The sequence below is a fragment of the Cynara cardunculus genome (assembly GCF_001531365.2).
Source record: "Cynara cardunculus var. scolymus isolate 2C chromosome LG 15, CcrdV1, whole genome shotgun sequence".
NCBI lineage: Eukaryota > Viridiplantae > Streptophyta > Magnoliopsida > Asterales > Asteraceae > Cynara > Cynara cardunculus.
Genome location: NC_037542.1, coordinates 12,607,151 through 12,628,321, shown reverse-complemented (window position 1 = coordinate 12,628,321; position 21,171 = coordinate 12,607,151). Strand labels below are relative to the sequence as shown.

Here is a 21,171-nt window from a genome sequence, read left to right as displayed (position 1 = left end):
ACATATTATATTATTTAATTTTTTTACCATCTTGTTTGTATTAATTAACATATTGTATTATCATAACTTTGTTTTAATTATATTATTAGAAATTTATTTGAATTATATTATGAAGTGAATTGACTATTTTTTCAAGATGCCCTTTTTGGTCATTTTACATGCTTATAAGCTAGTTTGTGCCAAACATCATTTGTTCATCAACTAGCTTATAAGTCATCAGCTAGCTTATCAGTCATCAACTAGCTTATCAGTCATCAACTAGCTTATCAGCTAGTTTGCCAAACATAGCCTAAGTAGGCGCAAAGCTGTAACTGCATCAAAAGAATGTAAAGGGGCTTAATAATCTTGGAATGAGAGGACACATTGAGGGGTGCTCAGATAGGGGTATTGTATAAGCAAGAGAGGAAGGTAGTGCAAGGGCAGGCGGAAAATGGAAGCTGCTAAAGAGGCTAGCTGCTCAAAGTGCTAGCATGTCTCTAGCCTAGTGTTTCTTTTCTTCGAAATATTTAATTAGAAGATTACTTCCATCTCCTGTGAGATTATCTTTTCTTCTTGTGCTACAAATGGAGTTTAATAATCCATCATCTTGATTGTGGTTGCGTCTAGGTGAGTTTTTTTAGGATTGCAGGAATGCAACTGATAGAATCAAGGGATATATCAGCCACACATTCAGCCATAATGTTAATCATTCACCAATGAATGAAGTGTTTGCAAGCAAAGCCTGCACATATCCCTTTTTCAGCTGATCCATCTACATCGTGTTTGTCTAAGGCAGCCCAGGTAATTGCCTCACATAAGAGGCGTTACAACACCATATCTGCTCGACTATCTAAGCACACACCTAATGTGTCTAGTTGATGGGATGATGAAGCAGAGTTAACCACAATGATTTTTTTTTGAAGATTTGAAGAAATACATTGAAACAACATAAAGAGGTTATAGGTTTATAATCAAGGTCAGGCATGAAACAAGAACATGATTATATATTTAATATTGTTCTTTGGTATTGTGATTAGGTAAAATGGGTATCATAGATGTAACATGAGAAACTTGTATTTCAGTGTCTTTAAAACATTGTGCCTTAATTAGCTCGGGCAAATACCTCTTGCCTTGGGCGAGATGACCAAGAAATCATCCTTTATTTAAAAAGTTTTAACTTAAATATTAATTGCTTTTCGAATTTAGCTTTAGCAAATAACTGAGGATTCAAGCGTCAAGGGTTGTTGGGTGGTCGGAAGGTTGCACATGAGTAAGTCTTACGCTGCCTGGGGGCTTTACTGGGGCTAACTAATAGAAGGCGTATTTACAAAATACCGTCTCAGTTCATCCTATTTCATCAGGAGCCAAAACAAACACGCCTGCTACCTACTGTACTGGACCTTTGCACAATCCAGAGGATGGGCTATAGTATCTACTCGGACACTACAGTGGCAGTGTGTTGAATCAGTAGCAGGTTAAGATGTCGTGACCTGCTAGGCTTGGTTGATTTTGTATTGTCGCCTTAGCCTCTGGCTCTTGATAACCATTATTGCCATTGAACCTAGAAGCTTGTTGAAGTGCATTTTTATGTATCACGTATAAAGCATATAATTGATGTGAGTGCAATTAGTTGGGACATGATGCTGCTGCATGTCTTCCCATTCTTGACCTGAAGTTTTGGCTTCTGGCAGATCTCTAATTTTTTAGATGGCTTTGCATTCTGATATGTGTCAGGTACTTGTCATGCTTACAAGAGTGCTGTATATCGTGAGACCATTATTATGTGTGTGAATTAACATACATGCCGAAATAACCTAACAACTTGTAATTACTTGATGATATATTGAGCTGCATTTTTTATCTACAATACGTGTGCTTGTGTATGAATATATATATATATTTGGTGCTTAAGCTTATTATCATGTGTTTTGCAGGGTGCCTAAAAACTCTCTTGCCAAGCTTTCTAGATCGGAAATTCTGAAAGAGCTGCAAACTGTTCAAAATCAATTTTTGGAGCAAATGATCCTCCCAAATGTTGTGGGAAGTGAGGATATTGGATTTCCTTTTGATCAGAATTCCATTGAATTCAGTCGACGTGTCAAGCAAGCACTTGCAGATTCAAGAGAAATGCAGAAGAATTTGGAGGCTAATATTAGAAAAAGAATGAAAAAACTGGGCGACGAGAAACGTGTTATTTTGAACAGCCCAGTTGATGAGATTGTGAAGGGTTTTCCAGAAGTTGAAATGAAGTGGATGTTTGGAGCTAAGGAGGTTGTGGCTCCAAAGGCTGCTCGTGCCCATTTGTTTCATGGATGGAAAAAGTGGCGGGATGAAGCTAAGAGAGATCTTAAAACGAAACTGTTAAAAGATGTGGAACTTGGTAAAAAGTATGTTGCTGAGAGACAGGTAAGTATTTCCAAAAAAACAAGTATTGGTACTTGATATTTTAATTTAAAGATCTTTTACTATTAAAAATTGCGGAATGATAATGGTATCAATATCAAGCAACCTCGCACTTCTTAAGAAAATTCCACAATCCCTTTGACAATTAAGTTTGTTATTTTGTAGTTGTGAGGGCTTCCAATTCTAGCATACATTTGTTATAACAATAGGGTCCTTGCTACTTTTTATTAGTTCTAATAAGAGTAATCATGGAAATTTGGGTGCACAATCTTCTGATGTTAGGAAGGGTCCCACTTAGTGACAGCATAAAATAAGCACAGGGGATAGGTGAGTCTGGGGCTAAGGGGTTTTATATTTTAGGCTTTTAACTTCCCACAAAACCAAATGTGGTGTGATTGTGTTTGTTTTATTTCAATATCGTGAAACAAGAGCTCAAATACCATGTTAAGTCATCAACTCATACAAACTTACACCTTTAGACAAGTTACTATCATAAATTCTTAATCTGACTGTTAAATCACCCATACCTTCTGTACCAGTTACTTTTTGTACTTTAATATAAAAGTCTTAATGTTTACAATTTCTTATTTATTTGTGCATTAGTTTTTTTTCTTGGTTTATACTTGTATTGATGTGTGTTTTATGCAACACTTTCCTTTTTTTTGTTCTTATGTTGTGTGTTATCGTCTTAAGGTAGTAGTTAGTACGTTCACAGTTCACACCACCATTTGGTTTCTGGTATATGACCTGTATCCTCTATGGACCATCCTATAAATAAAGCATTCATGGTTTATAAAAAATTCATCTTCGAGTTTGTTTGCATATGGAAGTGAACGCAATTGACTATGGTAAATGACACATTAATTTCTTATTGTAGGAAAGAATCCTTTTGGAACGTGATAGAGTCTTGTCAAAGACTTGGTATAATGAAGAAAGAAATAGGTGGGAGATGGAACCTATAGCTGTTCCTTATGCCGTGTCCAGGAAACTAGTAGAGAATGCGACGATCAGACATGACTGGGCTGCAATGTATGTCACACTGAAGGGAGATGACAAGGAGTATTTTGTTGACGTTAAGGTAAATCTATGATTAATATTTTGTTTATGCATCATTTCTCATGCATCATAACCTTCTCCTTTTTCTATGTCCTCTTTTTTTGGACGAACTTTCTCTTTATATTGCACACTTTTCACAAGCCCACATCTTCATGGAAACAACTGCCCTATACTCCTTGGGGTAGAGGTCAGATATGCATACATCCCATCCCCCCACCCCGGGTTGGATATACTGGGCTCTTTTGGTTTGGTTTTGTTTATTATGCATCATTTCTCATGCATAGATTCATCTTTAATTCTGATTGAAAATGCTTATATCAGGAATTTGATACGCTGTTTGAAGATTTTGGAGGAGTTGACGGGTTGTATCTGAAGATGCTTGCGTCAAATGTTCCAGTTTCTGTTAGGTTGATGTGGATCCCTTTCTCAGAGTTAGACATTGACCAACAGTTCCTCTTTCCAATTCGGGTCTTTCATCAGTTGTTAGTTGGGTTATCGAATACTAGATATGTAACGACTACTGTTGGCCAGATCTGTGATTCATTCGTGAATATAAACAAAGACATTTTGGTGCTAATCATTTGTCGTCTTCTGGAGTTTGTCATTCCTTCACGGGTAATTTCCAAATAGTTCTCACATCCTGTTTAATAGAGGATTCGTATTTGTTCATGTCCGTATAACATCTTTCACAAATTCATATAATTCGACATTTAATTAAGTTTATGATGCACTGTGGTGATATGATTTTTGTAACAGGCAAAGAAGCAATTGGCTAAGACTGCAGCCATGGATCAGTATCTGAATTGGAAGTCAGAGGCAGATAATAGTATTAAAGTTAAAATTGAAGAATCGGAGTTCAATTGGTATTTTGTGTTTGTAGTTAGGGCCATTATATATGGATATGTTGTATACAATATATTCCATTTTATGAAGAGAAAGATAAAGAAGCTTCCTACAGTTATTAGGCCTAAACGCAGAGATCCAAACATGAGGAAGCTACAAAAGCTGGTATGGTTCATTCTTCTAGTTGTTTTCCACGTACAACTATGCTATTTCATTTTAACAAATGCCTTTCAAACTACATGCTCAATAATTTTCTGTCTTGCACCAAATAATTTCCTTATTCTAAAATTACGCCCTTCCTTTTGTTATATGCACTAGTTTCTAATAGAATTTGCATTGCTGTTACTCATGTGATGTTTAGTTGTTTACTTGTGTGAAGTGAGCTTAGAGTCCATGTGTGTGAGAAAAATGTTATAATGGATCAGTCGAAGGTTAGGCATTGTAAATGCATGTCATTTTCCCCCTTAAGGAGTTATTTAGCTTTCGGATCATTGTATTTCGCTTCTTTGATGCATACAAAACATAGTTATTTTTTTAAATGCAAAAAAATAAGAATAAAAAATAACGAGTTACACTTGCAAGAATGAGATGTTTTAGAAAAGTTTGTCAAGTATAATGTTTTTTTTTTCTTTTCTCTTTGTTTTTGCATCATGCCTTTCCACAAACTTGTTGATAAACTCCTCCTTGCAAGCTTTAGTGTCATCTTTGGTATTTTCCTAGTAATGTTGGTTTGTTCGCAACAAAAAAATGTACTGGTTCAAAAAGGCATTCTTAAAGCAGTATTTTTGAGTATTTTCAATTTAGATGAACTCAGTTTTATTACCTTGTCAGTTATGCATTACTCAAAGCACCCAAATTATTTCAGTGAAAATTTACTTCTTAGCAGGTGGTTGGTTCATGTAACTTAACTTTGTGACTAATTCTAAAATGATAATATGACATTCCATTTCATACTCCTGCTAAAAAGTTGGCAGAAGAAGACTTTTATGGTGACTTCTTTGCAGTTTTTCATGACAAGTCATCTTGGATGGAACTGGTGGGTCAGTTGGCAGCTACAGGGATTTCAAACTCCAAAGTAATATATGGCCCACTTGATACAAAAAGCAAAAAAAAGGAAAAATGAATGAATTGCAAAATTGTAAACAAATATCAATTTTGGGTGCTAAACCTTTACATGACATGTAATTTGACATTTGGTCCAATTTTAGACGCCTAGCTAAACTATATATATAGTAAATCACCCCAAGTCAAAACTCAAACATGCTCTTAAGGCTTAAATCTTGGGCATTGAAGTGTAAAGTTCTATGTGATTTTAAATTTTAACTTTGTGAGTAGTGTTTGCTCTACTTGGTGCAATGACAGTGGGTTTGCGTTTACTGTTCTGTCATCACTAAGGCAACCCATAGTCCCTTCGTTAAACGCCTCATTGGAGTCCCTTTTAGAATTGGATTTGCTTTCCATTTTGATGACAAACATATTAATACAATCATGAAAGGAAGGTTTATGGTGAACAAACTTTTTTTACTTTAGCAGGAGGTATTGTTGTTATGAAACTCATTTTTCAAAGCTTTTTCTTCACCCTGTCTTTATGATGTTTATGATGTTCTGCAGAAATCTCTTTTCTGGACTCGGTTGCAGCGGGCAATAGCTAGGAAGAGGGAAGGTGTTGATCCTATCACCTATGCTTTTGATAAGATGAAGGTTCATACTTGAACTCAGAACACATGACACTTTCTTTCTTCTTAAATGTTCTTTCTTAGAGTAACTTGCTAGATCCATGCCTGTCTAATTCTTTAGAGGGTGAAAAATCCGCCTATACGTTTGAAAGACTTTGCAAGCGTTGAGTTCATGAAGGAAGAAATTAATGAAGTTGTGGCATTTCTACAAAACCCTCGTGCCTTCCAAGAAATGGGTGCTCGTGCCCCTCGGGTATGTTCTTTTCTAAAGCATCACAGAGACCTCTACCTTTCCCAAACATGATCACATTCACATATAATATGGGGTTTTTGTTGGAATCTGTTGATCCACTTTCTGTTATTCATATATAAGTTAAGAGTTTGTTCTTTGCTCTATTGCTTGCTTCTCATTGATGCATTTCAGTTGGTTTATAATAATACATTTGTACAAGACGAGTGCCATTGGTTATTCTTAGGTCCTGTTTGGTTTGTAGGATTGGCATGGGTTTGAAGGGATTTGTAATTAAATTCCAATCCAGTCCCATGTTTGGTTTGAAGGATTTCATGGATTTGAAATCCCAGGATTTCATTGAAATCCACAAACATAGGATTTTGAAATCTCATGTGGGTGGTTGGTATTTCATGGGATTTCGTAGGATTTGTGTATAATAATGTTTTAAAATATGTTAATATTGTAATAATCAATTAAGAAAAAGGTAATTTAGTTATTTTTATAATTATTTATAATTTGTTTTTATAAATTATTTATAAATAATGGAATTATGTTCCAATCCAAATCCTACAAACCAAATACACCAAAGATTCCAAATTCTTCCAAATCCAAATCCCTCCAATTCCAAATCCTTCCACGAAATCTAAATCCCTTAAAACCATTCCATCAAACCAAACGCCTCCTTATAGTTTGTCCTCCGGTTAACTAATTATCATGTAATTCAAGCTTCACACCTTCGATATAACTTTCCATGCTGAAAATAGTATATACACTGCCTACTGACATGTTGAATGTCCTCCGATTGCAGGGAGTTCTGATTGTAGGTGAGAGGGGAACGGGTAAGACTGCACTGGCTATGGCTATAGCTGCAGAGGCTAAGGTTCCACTTGTTGAGGTGAAGGCCCAACAATTGGAGGCTGGTTTATGGGTTGGCCAGAGTGCATCCAATGTTAGAGAACTGTTCCAGACGGCCCGAGAACTGGTTATACTCTCTGATATCATACTTTTATGTCCATTCTTTATTTAATGCGTCTATGAATATTGGAAAAGTGAAGGGACCAGAAGACTACTAACAAAAATATATGATGTACATGTATGGACTGCATCATACAAAGTCGCATCTTGTTTTGTTCTAGTATTTAAGTTATGCACATTACACAGCTGGTCAGACAGGTTAAATATGCGTCAAATGGGTATGTCAGGGAAGTAACAAAGGATCAATATCTCCTGCTTCAAGTTCTGCTGAACCCAGGGGTGATGGATTTGAGATGTTGAGTACTATGCTTGCTGCTGCTTCTTCACCCGAGCTTCAGAAAGGAGAACGCCTCTACTTGCTTCTCAACCAACTCAAGGTGATTTTGTTATTATTTATCATAGTTGTTTCATCTAATTGTTGCTAAAACCTGAATATGGAAAAGAAAATTAGACTTCATTCTTGAAGTATATAATATTTGTATACTCGCGACAAATACTCCCACACACTCCTCACTTTGGTGAGGTTTGAACCCTTGATCTCTTTTTTTTTGGGGGGGCCTTGGGGATCTACTAGTATCCCAAATACCTTTGGACCCAATGAACCTTTGGTAATTCTTGCTTTGACCGAGATGTTTGATTTCATAATTTTGCCTAAACTACTAGTTAAGTAGTCTTAATTGGTACTTTAGGCAGAATTATGAAAGCAAACATCTTGGTTAAAGCAAGAATTATGAAAGCAAACATCTTGGTTAAAGGTTCAATGGATCCAAAGGTATTTGGGACACTGGTTGAGGCCCCCTCCCAAAGAGGTCAAGGGTCCAAACCTCACCAAAAGTGAGGAGTGTGTGTGAGTATATGTTGCGAGTATACAAATATTATATACTTAAAAATGAAGTCCATTTTTTTTCCATATTCATGGTTTAGAAACAATTAGACGAAACAATATGATAAATAATAGCAAAGTGACCTTGAGTCGGTTGACAAGCGGGTAGAGGTGTTCTCCTAGAATCTGTTTCTGAATCTCGGGAGAAGCAACAACAAACATAGTACTCAACATCTCAGATCCATCACCCCTGGGTCCAACAATACTTGAAGTAGGATATATTGATCCTTTATCACTTCCCTGGACATACCCATTTTGGCGCATGCCTAACCTCTCCTCCCCACTGTGTAATGTGCATAACTTAAGTACTAGAACAAAACAAGATGCGACTTTGTATGCTGCAATCCAATGTGTTGAGCCTTTCTACCAAACTACTTGGTTAGGCTTACCAAGAAACCAAATAGAAATATAAACGGCAACCGACTAAGGTTATAAGACATGAATGACATCCTTCCATGGACTTCTATCAAAAGCTATTTCTTTTGGTATATTCCACTTTCTTCACCACGCCAACAATGTTTGTTTGACCTTTACCTCTCATAACTACCTCCTCTAGGTACAAGCCTATTCTAATCAGTGCATTCATAGGTAAGCATAGCTGCCTCAATTTCTCCTCAAATGGTGCCACTGCAACCTTCTCCTGTTATATCATTATTTACAATTCTGTTTCTGAATGTGAGGCCACACATCTACATCAGCAAAATTTTATCACGTTTATTTTGTTTACGTATGTTTTCTAACATGTTACCCTGTAAATTAGTATCATATCTCTCTGCCTTCTTATTGTAGGTGTTTCAGTTTGAGAACAAAGTTTGCCAAATTGGAGATCCTTAAATGTTATAGACTAAAAGTATAGACCACCTTCTTATGTTTCTGATTGCAACGATTACTGAGCAATACGAATTCATTATAGGCGCCTGTGATCATATTTGTGGAGGACTTCGACCTCTTTGCTGGTGTTCGAGGGAAGTTTATACATACTAAAAAACAGGATCACGAGGCTTTTATCAATCAACTACTTGTGGAACTTGATGGGTAACTCTCTTATCTCTTCATATCAGTTGGTTTAGTAAAGCAGTAAACTGATGAATACATGGTTTAATATATGTTTTTGTGCTGCTCCTGTGTTTTTTCCTGTTACACACATTTGTTATCTTTAATACCTAACTATTTTCTGAAGTTTTATCTTCCATTCAAGAATTCTTCCCTGAGTATCCTGATGGCTTGGTGACAAATTTTTATGAAAATGGGTATCTAACATGCACACAAAGTACTTCCATAGTTGTTTGACAAATAACAACTAAAGCTGCTATTGGTTTTTCTTTTTGGAAAGAAAGTTACTTGATTACTAAATTGACTATTTTTTTCAAGATAAAATACAGGATTCCTTTTGTGTAGTTATTTCCCTCCATTTCTTCTGGATCCCATCTCTACTAATCTTCGCATTATAGAAACGGGACCCACAAAATAAAAAAGAGAAATGAAATGAAATAGCCGAGACAATTTCTCTTAAGCCCAGAATCATATAGGTAGGCATTTTTTTTACTATGGACTAACACTTGAGATGATCATCCCACTTTATTGCCGCTAGTGCATCTACTATATCACTATCATGGCATTCTTTGTGGAAATTGTTGAGCATTAGTGAAGTGACTTCTTTCATAAAAGCAGCGATTCTTCTAAAAACATGTATCATTTTGAGAAGGGAGTATGCCTGGGTCTTGTTTCAGGGTTCTACCGCTGTAGTAAACAGTCAATATATCTGTAAAAAGAACAAAAATCTGAAAACCTTGAAAGTCAAATATAAATATCCCTCTTGTTCTAACATAGTGGAAACACATTTGAAGAATCACATATATGTTACCATACATCCCTCGAAACACTACTCTAAATGGTAAGGTTGGTACTCAATATAAATGCAATGAGTAGCACAAAATAGGACTTGCTCAAAAGAAAAAAAAGGTCGGAAGACGTGAAGAGATATGTTAATGTTTCATGCATCGTGTAGATGTACACATATTTATATAATAAACATACTGTATTTCAACTTCTCTAAAATTAGTCGTGCATCTTTGAAATGCGTAGAGACTAAGAAGATGTACACAAAACACATGCCATTTGCTCCATAACGGATATCTTAGTATCCATGGCACCTGCAAGAGGCGTCTAGTAAAAAACATATGGATGTGGCTGTAGTAAGAAGTAGAGAAAATCAGATTCATAAAGCCCTTGTTTGGGGTGCATGTCCATGGTTTCTATGAGTATCACTAATTTTTAGTTTTTACATGTCTTAGATGATACCCGAGAAGTACCTGAGTTTCATTGCATGGTATAATCGTGGTACTTTAATGTCAAATAATTGGTTCTACTGTTCCAAGTTACATAAATATCACTTTCTAAAGGCGTTCGACAATATCATGTGATTATGTGTGCATATGTATGTAAATATTGAACCATATATCTACATGTGTACTTAGCTATCTATCTATTTATATATAGTATACGTGCAAATTGATCTATAAGAATATTGTAACTCTATATTATATGTAGATGCCATTTATCAATAATATTTCTGCTAGGAAAGTACATGTTTCCCGAGTTCGATATCCTCCTTTCTCTATTGAGCTGTCCCTACTTTCAGTGTCCATACTGATAATGGATTTACCCTAAATTGTATATTCAGAAGATGACGCCTGTCGACTTTGAATGTTTTTGTAAATTACTTCTGGCATTATGCCCCTGAATCAAGCTAGATAGAGCAACACTGCCAATATATAATAGGACAAATAAATTTTTAACTCTCTAATCTCCATATTGATTGGAAGTGACATTTATTTTATTAGGACATAGGGGATGATAGTGCTTGCTAAAAATGGGTTGGATTGATGTGTGGATTTGGAAGTATGTATAAAATCTAAGTGTTTGTTTCAACATAAACGAAGTTGCAATTTTACTTCAACTAGTTACTTTTTTGAAATATTGTTGGAATAATTGTCACATTACAGGAGAAAAAATTATCTTCAACTTAGAATGCCTTGTATCATATCTTAGTAAATCGAATGGGTAATTGTAGTATCAAGGTCTTAATTATATGTAATCTGGTAAGGTCGATTTATAGTGTGGTGAGGTTGTCCCTTTTTCATATCCAATTGAGCACTTATTTTGTCAATTCTTGCTAGCCTACCTATCATTTTGAGAGCTAATTGCGAACTGTGTTGCTGGTAATCAGACTAACTATGGCCACTGCTAACAAAAGAACTTGGAAATTTTACATTTTTCCTTGCTTTACACATCAAGAGAGGAAAAAGTACATTTGTTAGCATCTTTTTTGCCCTCTCTTAGAAGTTAAATTATTGCCTCTCTACCCTTTGGCGTAACGGTAAGGTCTGTGTACATTTTCCCCATCCTAGACCCTACCTTTGGATGTTTGGTTTGTTTTAGAAGTTAAATTGTCATGTCACTCTTTCATGCAACACCAATCCTTCATGCAGGTTTGAGAAACAGGATGGGGTTGTTTTGATGGCTACAACTCGAAATCTCAAACAAATTGACGAGGCTTTACAGCGTCCTGGTCGGATGGACAGAATATTCCATCTTCAGCGACCAACACAAATCGAAAGGGAGAGAATACTTCAGATTGCTGCAAAAGAAACTATGGATCCTGAGCTTATTGATTTTGTTGATTGGCAGAAGGTAAGAGCTTGCATTCCGTGATTTCATTGTTCCTGCTGTTTCACACTACTTCAAACGTCGGTGGTATTTTTTCAATTAAGTTTGTTTACAAGCCTAAGTTTTTGAGCCCTTTTTGAACCTGGTTCGGTAGCACATTGCACAACATATAGAGACCAATTTAAATCAAGAAAACTTCTAAAGCCAGTGTGATTCAACATATGGAGACCAATTTAAATCCTGATGACCTATTTGAACCATATAGAGACAATCGTCTAGTTCTAAGGTGAGAAAGATAAACTGTCAGCTACATCATTATCCTGCTGATTTCTTCATGCTTAACATGTTATTATATGACGTATATCCAATGCTGGGTTACTGTGGATATTACTTTACCTTATTTCTTTGGAACCCGAGTAAAAAATCCTTACCAGTTCTGTCATTAAGTTAGCCTTGTCCAGAGGCAGATTTTTCTCTAGTGGTGGCACAAAATAATTAACGTAATATAAAATAAAACAGAAACTAATTGGAAAATAAAATAAATATAATAAAATTAGTTATAGTTACCAAATACAGTACAAAACACTAAGAAGTCAATTCCATTTCCAACAACTTACAGTTGGGGCATTTGTGTTCCTCATTGATAACCGGTGGTGATCTTTGACTAAAGCCTGCTATGCTGCCAAGTCCCTAATTTTGGAGTATCTCAGTCTATACTGTTGCTGATTTTTGTATATGATCTCTCTTCTTGGAGCACCTGAGACTGTAGACTACCTATTTAAATAAGTAGTGTTGGAAGCATACATAAGTTGACCAACTACACTTACAAAAGGCAGTATTTGAAGATTTAACTATCAAGTAATTAAACTTAAGAATTATTATTTGGATCATTAATAGGCTCTCCATCCCAGGCAACAATGTGCTGTTTTGAATCACAGACGAGTCTGCAAATTTGCATCCCCATAATCCACTCTTAGATATCCATGATATGTTTGTTCTTTGGCAAATATGATCCTTACTTATTTTTTGATAGTGTGACATCTAAATCCCCAACAATATCCATGTTTTTTCAATATTTGTAACCTGGCATCATGTCCTAATACCTTTTTGGATGGCTATGCCATGAGTGTGAAGATCACCAAACCCTAAACCATGAGTTTTTGAAGATAACCAAACCCTAAACCATGAGTATGAAGATCACCATAATGGTTCTCACTTGTGAAGCAATAGGGACCAAGGTTCAGGAGGCTTGATGACATAAAGACCTTTCAACTCAACAAACCTAAGAATTCTCTTCAATCAAAAAGCATGATGGATCTGTGTGTGTGTGTGTATATATATATATATCCTCAATAAAGACATTAACATCCTCCTCAAGCCGGCGGTCTTCATGGAAATAGCCTCTCTACTCTCCAGGGTAGAGGACAGGCCCACCCATATCCCAGTCCTCTAGACCCCACCTCCAGGTGGGATATACTGCTTTGCTTATACGGAAGGCTTCAATATTAGGTCTCTTCATATGATATTTAGTTGTATACTTGAATAGGCTTTTGCATGTTAAAGGTGGTTTATGTAGTTGCCAGTTATTGTATCATTTATTCCTTAGCTTTCTTTAATAATGGCGAGAGAGTGAAGCTAAAGTTGATGTTTTTGACAAATTTTTTTATTTTTATTTTTCTCATACCTTATTACCTTTTGTGGGCAGGTGGCTGAAAAAACGTCTCTTCTACGTCCTGTAGAACTCAAACTTGTTCCTGTGGCCTTGGAAGGTAGTGCCTTTAGGACTAAATATCTTGACACAGATGAACTCTTGAGCTATACTAGCTGGTTTGCGGTAAGAAATAGTTTCTCATTCACATTCAATTCTCCCTACAATTCACTACAGCATAAGTTATATATGGATATTTGTTTTTCGGATACAGAATTGTTATGTTCCTTTTACTATCTGAAAAATCAGACCCATCAACTCAAGCGCAGTTCAAGTAGGTTTTGCGTTCAAAAGTCGAAACCTGTTTCTTCTAGCTGTATGCTAAGCCTTGTTCTTTTTCTTGTTTGATGGCTAAAGTCTTACTTGTGATTTTGATTGCTTTACTTCACTTCTTAAATGTACCAGAGCCTAGGTATTCACTATTGCATCAAAGCTTATATTTCTCTTTGCTTGTTTTAATGTAGCAAGCCAAATTGTTGGATCCCTATAATTATTAATTTAATGCTGCCTCAGGGCTTTAGGAACGATTAGGTGTTAAAAAAATGAATTCAGATCCCTTCAATACATGGTATATTTCAGTGTGTAAGGAAGAGAGAAAGTGAGCAAATTGTGTTTTTGAGATGGATTCATTACTAAAGGATCTAAAGAACATAAATAAATGATTGGATGATGAATATTGCTGATAGTGACATATTGAATATTTCGGTTTCAAGCTATTGTGTCCATACTTTTCAAAAATTCTCTTCATGCTGATTTTGCAGACTTTCAGCAATAGCATACCCACATGGTTGAGGAAGACAAAACTTGCAAAGACGATGGGCAAAATGCTGGTTAATCATCTCGGCTTGACATTGACCAGAGAGGATTTGCAAAATGTGGTTGACTTAATGGAGCCCTATGGTCAGATAACAAATGGGATTGAATATCTAAACCCTCCTCTTGATGTAAGTATATTGCTAGTTCTTTTAATTAAATAAATAATTAGTTTAAATATTGTTATATGGATTTCTTTTTTCTCCTGCCATCAGTTTCCTTCAGAAAAAAAAGCTTCCCTTACCTGGCACTTCTTGGTTAGCTTTCTCAAAATTAATTATTCGTTTCTTTTTGAGTGTCTTAGTTTCAAATGGATACCACTTTGTGTCCCTCATTTTTGCTGCTGTAGTTTACTCTTTCACTGCTGAAAGATATATCAGAAACTTAAAAATAAGGACCAGATTCCAATTTGCTAGTTCATAATTATCATAAATCTTTCCATGGTGAACTCATCAAAATTACTGACAGTGTAAATGTTGCACATGCTGGCTAGTGGCTGCAATCATAACATAAGGAATATGGTTTAATGCTTTAGATTTTCCTGGAATAAGGAAGTACCACTGGTTCATTGTTTATCCTTTTAATGGTATTTAGCTCAATTGAAATTTCAAATTTTGATACTTATGCTTTTCAATTTCTCGTAAATACCAAGCCTCTCTTGGTACTTAGCATCTGCTTGTCTCATATTACTCCTCATGACATAATAGTGGACGAGGGAGACGAAGCTTCCGCATGCCATTTGGGTTGCTGGTCGTGGACTTATTGCTGCTCTTCTACCAAACTATGATGTGGTTGATAACTTATGGCTAGAGCCTTTGTCTTGGGAGGTATGTATTTTTTAGTAGTTCTTGTATTCATATTCGTGTTTAGATTCCATATCTTGTTATCAACTTTAGCACATTATCTAAATACATTGGTAAACTAAGGTAAAATCTTACCACTTCTTATAGTATTTCCTACAATTAATCATTACCGAAAAGGGGTGGGCCTTAAAGCAATCTTTGTGACTGGAAAATCACATCTTGTCACTGGAACAACCTGCTTGCGAAATACGAGGGAAAGCCAGTGTACAAGAACTTCCTCCCCAACCCTCATAAAGCTGAGGAGCCTGGTTCATAGGGGTTGCGTTTATTGATGGCCTTCGGTAATGTTTGTGGGAAATGTGAAGAATTTTTCTTGATAACTTTTATGTATGTGATACATTATATGGGCCAGTAGGCTGAGGTATATAATTACCACATCGAACCATGTCCAACACTTCGTATGTGGGAGGATGGATCTAAGTCAGGCCTAACTTGCTATATATGAAGTCAGCCTTCATAGGAGGCTTTGTCAGAATGTCAAAAAGTTCTATCTGATCCTTCATTGGCTTTGGCTGATAATTGGACTCTGATATTCTAAGAAGCAACATACTGCTTCTTGGTCTCTTAAAATACAAGGGATTACTATGTACAGACAGACATACCTATTTGTTGCCATATTAACATTCAAGAACCCCTTTATCTTGTCTACTTGCTTGTCTAGACTCCTCAAACTTTCCAATATTCACATTCATAATAAAACTACCTCTCTAAAATGACCCTTTAAGATTTAAAAACAACCTGGCTGTTAGAGTAGGTTATACACTAATGGTATAGGTGATGCCCGGTCAAGAGACTGAAATCCCAACAAACTTCATATGTTTTTCTGGGTGATTCAATACTTTCCCATCTTTAGACTTTAAGTTGCTATTCACTGTTTTCATGATTTGATAAGCTGATATCCCAGTAACCTACCCTCATAAAGCAAAGCCCAAAACATCTGGTGGCAGATGAGAGTCCCTTCTCGAGACTGAGAAATCTCAATTCCTATAAAGCGATAAGAGCTGGAAAACAAATTCCAGGAGAAAGTAAAGAAATAGATCAAACTCCTGTCTTTCTGATAGGACCCAAAGCGAATTATATTGATTAAATAACCAAAAACTAACAATACCGTAAAATACTAAAGAAATATTATTAATTTTCCTCCGTCTATGGAATCATACGACAATAAGGAAACTATGAAATATTAATTATTTAATCGATATAATTCTCTTTAGGTCCTATCAGAAAGCACATGAGTTCGATCTATTTCTTTTACTGTTTCCATGCACATTGAAGACAGTGTAATGGTTGCATCTCTTCGACATAACGAAGGCCTGTCTGAACAGTGCAAACAAGCTCTGGGACCACTTTCAGACCACACAAATACCTTTGTAATGAATCTGATGCCTCATGCTAAACAGCACAAAATGCTTATAAGGAGGAAGAGATACTGAAACTCAAGTTTCCTTTTGTTTGTCAACAATTATGGCAGTAATAATCTGGTCCTGGCAAGATGTCAGATTGGGCAAGATGTCAGATTGGTTAAGATGTCAGATTGGTTTTACACTTAAAAATGACAATACTTCTCAAGTTTATGCACCACCTTGTTGAAGTTGAACCGTTTGCCAGTGTTATACGAGGATTTGTTAGTAAATCCTTTGCTTGCAGGGAATTGGGTGTACAAAGATCACAAAGGCTAAAACGGAAGGTTCGATGATCGGAAATGTTGAATCTAGATCGTACCTTGAAAAGAAGCTTGTATTCTGCTTCGGCTCCTATGTTGCATCCCAGATTTTGCTTCCGTTTGGAGAAGAAAATATTCTTTCTATGTCTGAATTGAAGCAGGCACAGGAGGTAGCATCACAACGAAATTATGCCTTTTGCACCTTCTCTCTTGTTATTTTTGTCGATACATAGCTTGACAATGTGCTCCTTAAAAACAGATATCTACAAGAATGGTGATTCAATATGGGTGGGGACCTGATAACAGTCCAACAGTTTATCATCATGGCAATGCGGTATTGGCTTGATCCTACTTACTATATTTGCACCAACTTTTGAACCAGCAGGAAATAAGTTGCACGTACGTCTTAGTTATGCCGTATGATTTTTAGAGCAAAACAACAAACCTCTTAAAAGGGTATGTTATGGATTTAAAAGGCCATCCAATGGATCACATATGTTCTCTAATGATAGGATGTGATTTTTCATGCTGTATATACGATCTATACTTGTTCTGACTGTGAAATCAGATCAAGTCATACCTTGACTATTCATGGGTGAATTAGCTATATTCAGAAGATGTTGATACACTGATGTTTTATGCTTTTGTTCATATGCCCAGGTGACTGCTTTAAGCATGGGAAACAATCATGAGTATGAGATGGCAGCTAAAGTTGAAAAGGTATGCAGAAACTTTGTTTCTGTGTCTTTGTGCTGAATGGTAATTAAGTAGCGTTCTAGAAATCATTGTGCGTAGCTAGGCGGTTGGGTGGCTTTTTTTGTGCTTAATAACCTAAGAGAGGATTAATCTGTGATGCATAAACTGCTCATTTTAATCTATGAAGTTAATGATACTATATTATTTCGAGGTAGTTACTTTTCTTTATGACTTGTATCATTGTCCCGTTTATATGATTACTCATAAATGATGGGAAGTATATTTTCCTCCAACTTGTGAAAAGTTGATTGATGAGCACAAATTGAGAAGAGTTGGTTGATTTAATTAAATGATGGGTTGTGCTGTTTTGTGCAGATTTATGATTTAGCTTATGAAAAAGCAAAATTGATTCTTTGGAGTAACCGTAATGTTCTTGAGAAGATCGTTGAGGAATTGCTCGAGTATGAGATCTTGACAGGGAAGGTAAAATAGTTTCTACTTGATCTGTATATATGTAAAGGCTAATATCATTTATCTCTAGAAATCTATTAATACACATAACCTTTATACCTCTAAAAAAGAATGTGTATCTACAGTTTGATTCATCTATTATCTTTTTAGTATGAATTTAATTAATCCAATGAATTATAATCACACCTATATGAAATGGTAATACCAGGTGGTATTCTAGTTTACTTTTTATGTCATTGGACTGTCACTTTAGTTGGATGTCCTCATAGGGATAGAATCACACACATTGATCTGCTTACAAGCTCAGTGGAGTATTTTAAGAGTATAATTTCTGTTGAGGATTCATTCTGGAGGAGCCCAATCATTTTTTGGTTGGAAGTTTTCCAGATTCTTATAGCTTGTCTGTTTCAGCAATGAACATAAAATGCTCGACTTGATAATAAATTACTTTGACTTGCTAGAAGATTGCTTGAATGCTATAATTGTTAAAGCTGTTTAATATTCCTTTCTTCCCGGAGATTTGCAGTTTTTGACCCGGCACACATATTAATCAAACTCATTGACTTAAAGTAAAATACCCAAATACCATTTGCATTACTTATCCTACATTTGAGCAAGTCCTGGTGGCAGACAGTAAATTTAAAATCTTTTTCCAATTAAAAAGGTTGCAATTAAGATTTATATTTCAATTTGATCATAGGAGAACTAAAAAGAAATTTATTGAATTAAATATCAAGGGGTGTTTGGATGTGCTTTTGAAAGTCATTATGTGAGGTAAAATAATCAACATCAGCAGATCAGATGTATTAGAACGGACGTAGGATATCGTGTTTGGATGTGTTTTTGCTGCTTAAAGTTGTAATAATCAAATGCTTGTTTAAGTGTTTGTCAAATTCTAATTATTTAAGGAACTAACAAATTAAATGACTAAAAAGAACATTCTCGTGAGAAAAGAAGGTGGTCTTGTTGAATGAGAGTAAAATCTCTCAAATTAGGTTACAAGATGGGTTAAATAGGTTTTCTTGTTTTACCCTTGATAATCAGTTTTGTTATAGCTGGTATGAAACTGATCATTGAACCCTTAAATGATCAGTTGATCAGAAGCAGCATCTGTTTATCCATACATTAAAACGCACATCCAAACACCCCCTAAAGAACGATTATAAGTGCATTATGTACTGATATTTAAACAATAAAGAAAAATCAAATAGGAGGGAATAAACCAAAACGGTAAAAAAGTGAAATAGAAAGAAAACAAAGACAAAGGAAAAGTAAGAAGCAAGGGAGTACCGTGTCAAAAACCATACGAAACCTGCATTGGTAAAACTTACCAGTATGGATAGATAAACAAAAGACTTATATTTGAATGCACGTGGCTGAACCATTCAGTGGCTCGTTAAGATCTAGACAAACAGCCTGTTGAACAACCCTATTACTCATTAGGAGATGTTCAAATCAATGATAGAAGATAAAAGTGGTGTTCTGTTATTAATTGTTAACCAAAATGGTAATCTAATAGAGCTTTCTTCAATTTTATTTCCTTTTCTCATTGCATTTGAACAGTTCGACCTGATATTGTGGCAAGTAATGTGTTCTGTATACATGATTAATTGTCATTTCAGGATCTTGAACGAATCATATCGGCAAATGGTGGAATCCGAGAGAAGGAGCCATTTTACCTTGCAAAATTCCATAACGAAGAGGTACAATGATCTAAGAATCTGGAACAACTCTAGTTAGATACCACTGTACATAAGTAACACTTTTGCCACAGATTTCTGTCGGTAATTTGGTCCATCTGTAGTTACTTCCCTTTTTAGGATATCCTGTATTCTATAGTTTTTCTATGGCCATCCTTGAGAAGTGATTGTTTCCCTTAAAAAGCAATGACATATTTCCGGATATTAATCATTCTGTTTAGGCCCACCACTCTTTAAGAATCCATCATTGGGGTAGAGGTCATGCCTCTTAGCATCTTACCTTCCCCAAACCCCACCCCCAAGTTGGATATAATGAGTTAGCTTAGTTTGGTTACTCTAAGAATCCACAGGATAAGAGAGTAATTAACTTTGTAGGTGAAGGATCGTGTGAGAGAAAGAGTTAAGATGAGAAGCATAAGAAGGGATATGAACCCTTGATCACTTTTAATCTCACACCCACCCATGAATTGCGCTCCTTGCGAGAATTGATCCGGTACATCTCACTAGTGTTGATCTTCAATTAAGATTGATCCAAGGGTCCAGATCCCGTGTAACGCTTCTCACCATTACTTCTCTTCTCACCGGAACCCAACCCTAAGTTCGTACATCTCAAAAAAGAAGTCCAGTTTTTCAAAATCGAACCAACCTTGTATTCAAACTTAACAATTTCTTTAATAGTTTTTATAGTTCTAATGTATTTATCAATCTTTTTGACGAAGAAGAAAAAATCCATCAACTTTATTGTAAAAGAGAAGTCAAATATGGTGCCACTTGTATGGGTGACTGACCGGAGATGGAATTTTGCCGGATAAGTCAGTCTAGGAATATAGTCCATTAACTGTAATACCTGTATGTATTAATATAAGTGTTCTAGCTCTACAAAACTTAAGGACTTTATATATCTTTCTTCTGGTTTAGACCAGGAATAGAATTTATTTATGTTTCTTGTAGACTTGAAATAATTTCCTTCGAGGATTTGATTTGCTTGTTGATATCCAAAGGGTAGAGACTGTTTCCGTGAAGACACCCGTCAAAACAATGGACCATGAAATGGCTGTTGTATACCGTCTTCACAAATCTCATTTCAAAGCCTTAAATTTAGTACATAATGGGAATCTGAGTTGATCTGCTATAATTTCTATGGCAGCCTGTGTTTGGGAACTTGCTTGAAGATGGGAATGGATCACAAACTGCCCTTTTATCTGCAGCAAACTAGGAAAGCCTTCCATGACGACACAGAGGGAAGTATGCTTGCATAGTATCATTTATTTTTTCTGATTAATTTGATGTTTAAAATGTTGTATGTATATTAACTATTAAGGGTGAGAAGAGGAGAGATCTGTGATAAGTTGTATGTGTTAGAGGTGTAGGGAGTTTGAAGGTGAGAAGAGGTATAACCATTTTTCCTTCTCATTTGATACAGATATCATGTTGTAGAGGAGACTTTGTTTTTCTCTCTTTCTATTAAATACAATGGGGATTAATACAATGCATCAGCAAGTTTCATTAAGTCAACCCGAGTTTAAATCTTGCCATCTACA

At 35.8% G+C, this 21,171-nt stretch overlaps 1 protein-coding gene across 1 annotated transcript in view; it reads left to right on the top strand.

The window, feature by feature from the left end:
• The window catches only part of LOC112527751 (probable inactive ATP-dependent zinc metalloprotease FTSHI 5, chloroplastic), a 24,181-nt gene extending 3,041 nt beyond the window's left edge, over nucleotides 1-21,140 (top strand). The window contains exons 2-19 of the mRNA XM_025138535.1: nucleotides 1,914-2,385; nucleotides 3,260-3,460; nucleotides 3,760-4,053; nucleotides 4,195-4,446; nucleotides 5,893-5,982; nucleotides 6,079-6,210; nucleotides 6,998-7,171; nucleotides 8,961-9,082; nucleotides 11,539-11,740; nucleotides 13,422-13,550; nucleotides 14,186-14,368; nucleotides 14,945-15,064; nucleotides 16,748-16,933; nucleotides 17,023-17,097; nucleotides 17,424-17,483; nucleotides 17,835-17,942; nucleotides 19,553-19,633; nucleotides 20,778-21,140. Of these exons, the coding sequence (XP_024994303.1) occupies nucleotides 1,914-2,385; nucleotides 3,260-3,460; nucleotides 3,760-4,053; nucleotides 4,195-4,446; nucleotides 5,893-5,982; nucleotides 6,079-6,210; nucleotides 6,998-7,171; nucleotides 8,961-9,082; nucleotides 11,539-11,740; nucleotides 13,422-13,550; nucleotides 14,186-14,368; nucleotides 14,945-15,064; nucleotides 16,748-16,933; nucleotides 17,023-17,097; nucleotides 17,424-17,483; nucleotides 17,835-17,942; nucleotides 19,553-19,633; nucleotides 20,778-20,846 (2,950 nt within the window). The 3' untranslated portion in view covers nucleotides 20,847-21,140. The remainder of the gene's footprint in view (nucleotides 1-1,913; nucleotides 2,386-3,259; nucleotides 3,461-3,759; nucleotides 4,054-4,194; nucleotides 4,447-5,892; nucleotides 5,983-6,078; nucleotides 6,211-6,997; nucleotides 7,172-8,960; nucleotides 9,083-11,538; nucleotides 11,741-13,421; nucleotides 13,551-14,185; nucleotides 14,369-14,944; nucleotides 15,065-16,747; nucleotides 16,934-17,022; nucleotides 17,098-17,423; nucleotides 17,484-17,834; nucleotides 17,943-19,552; nucleotides 19,634-20,777) is intronic.
• The last annotated feature ends 31 nt before the right edge of the window (nucleotides 21,141-21,171 follow it).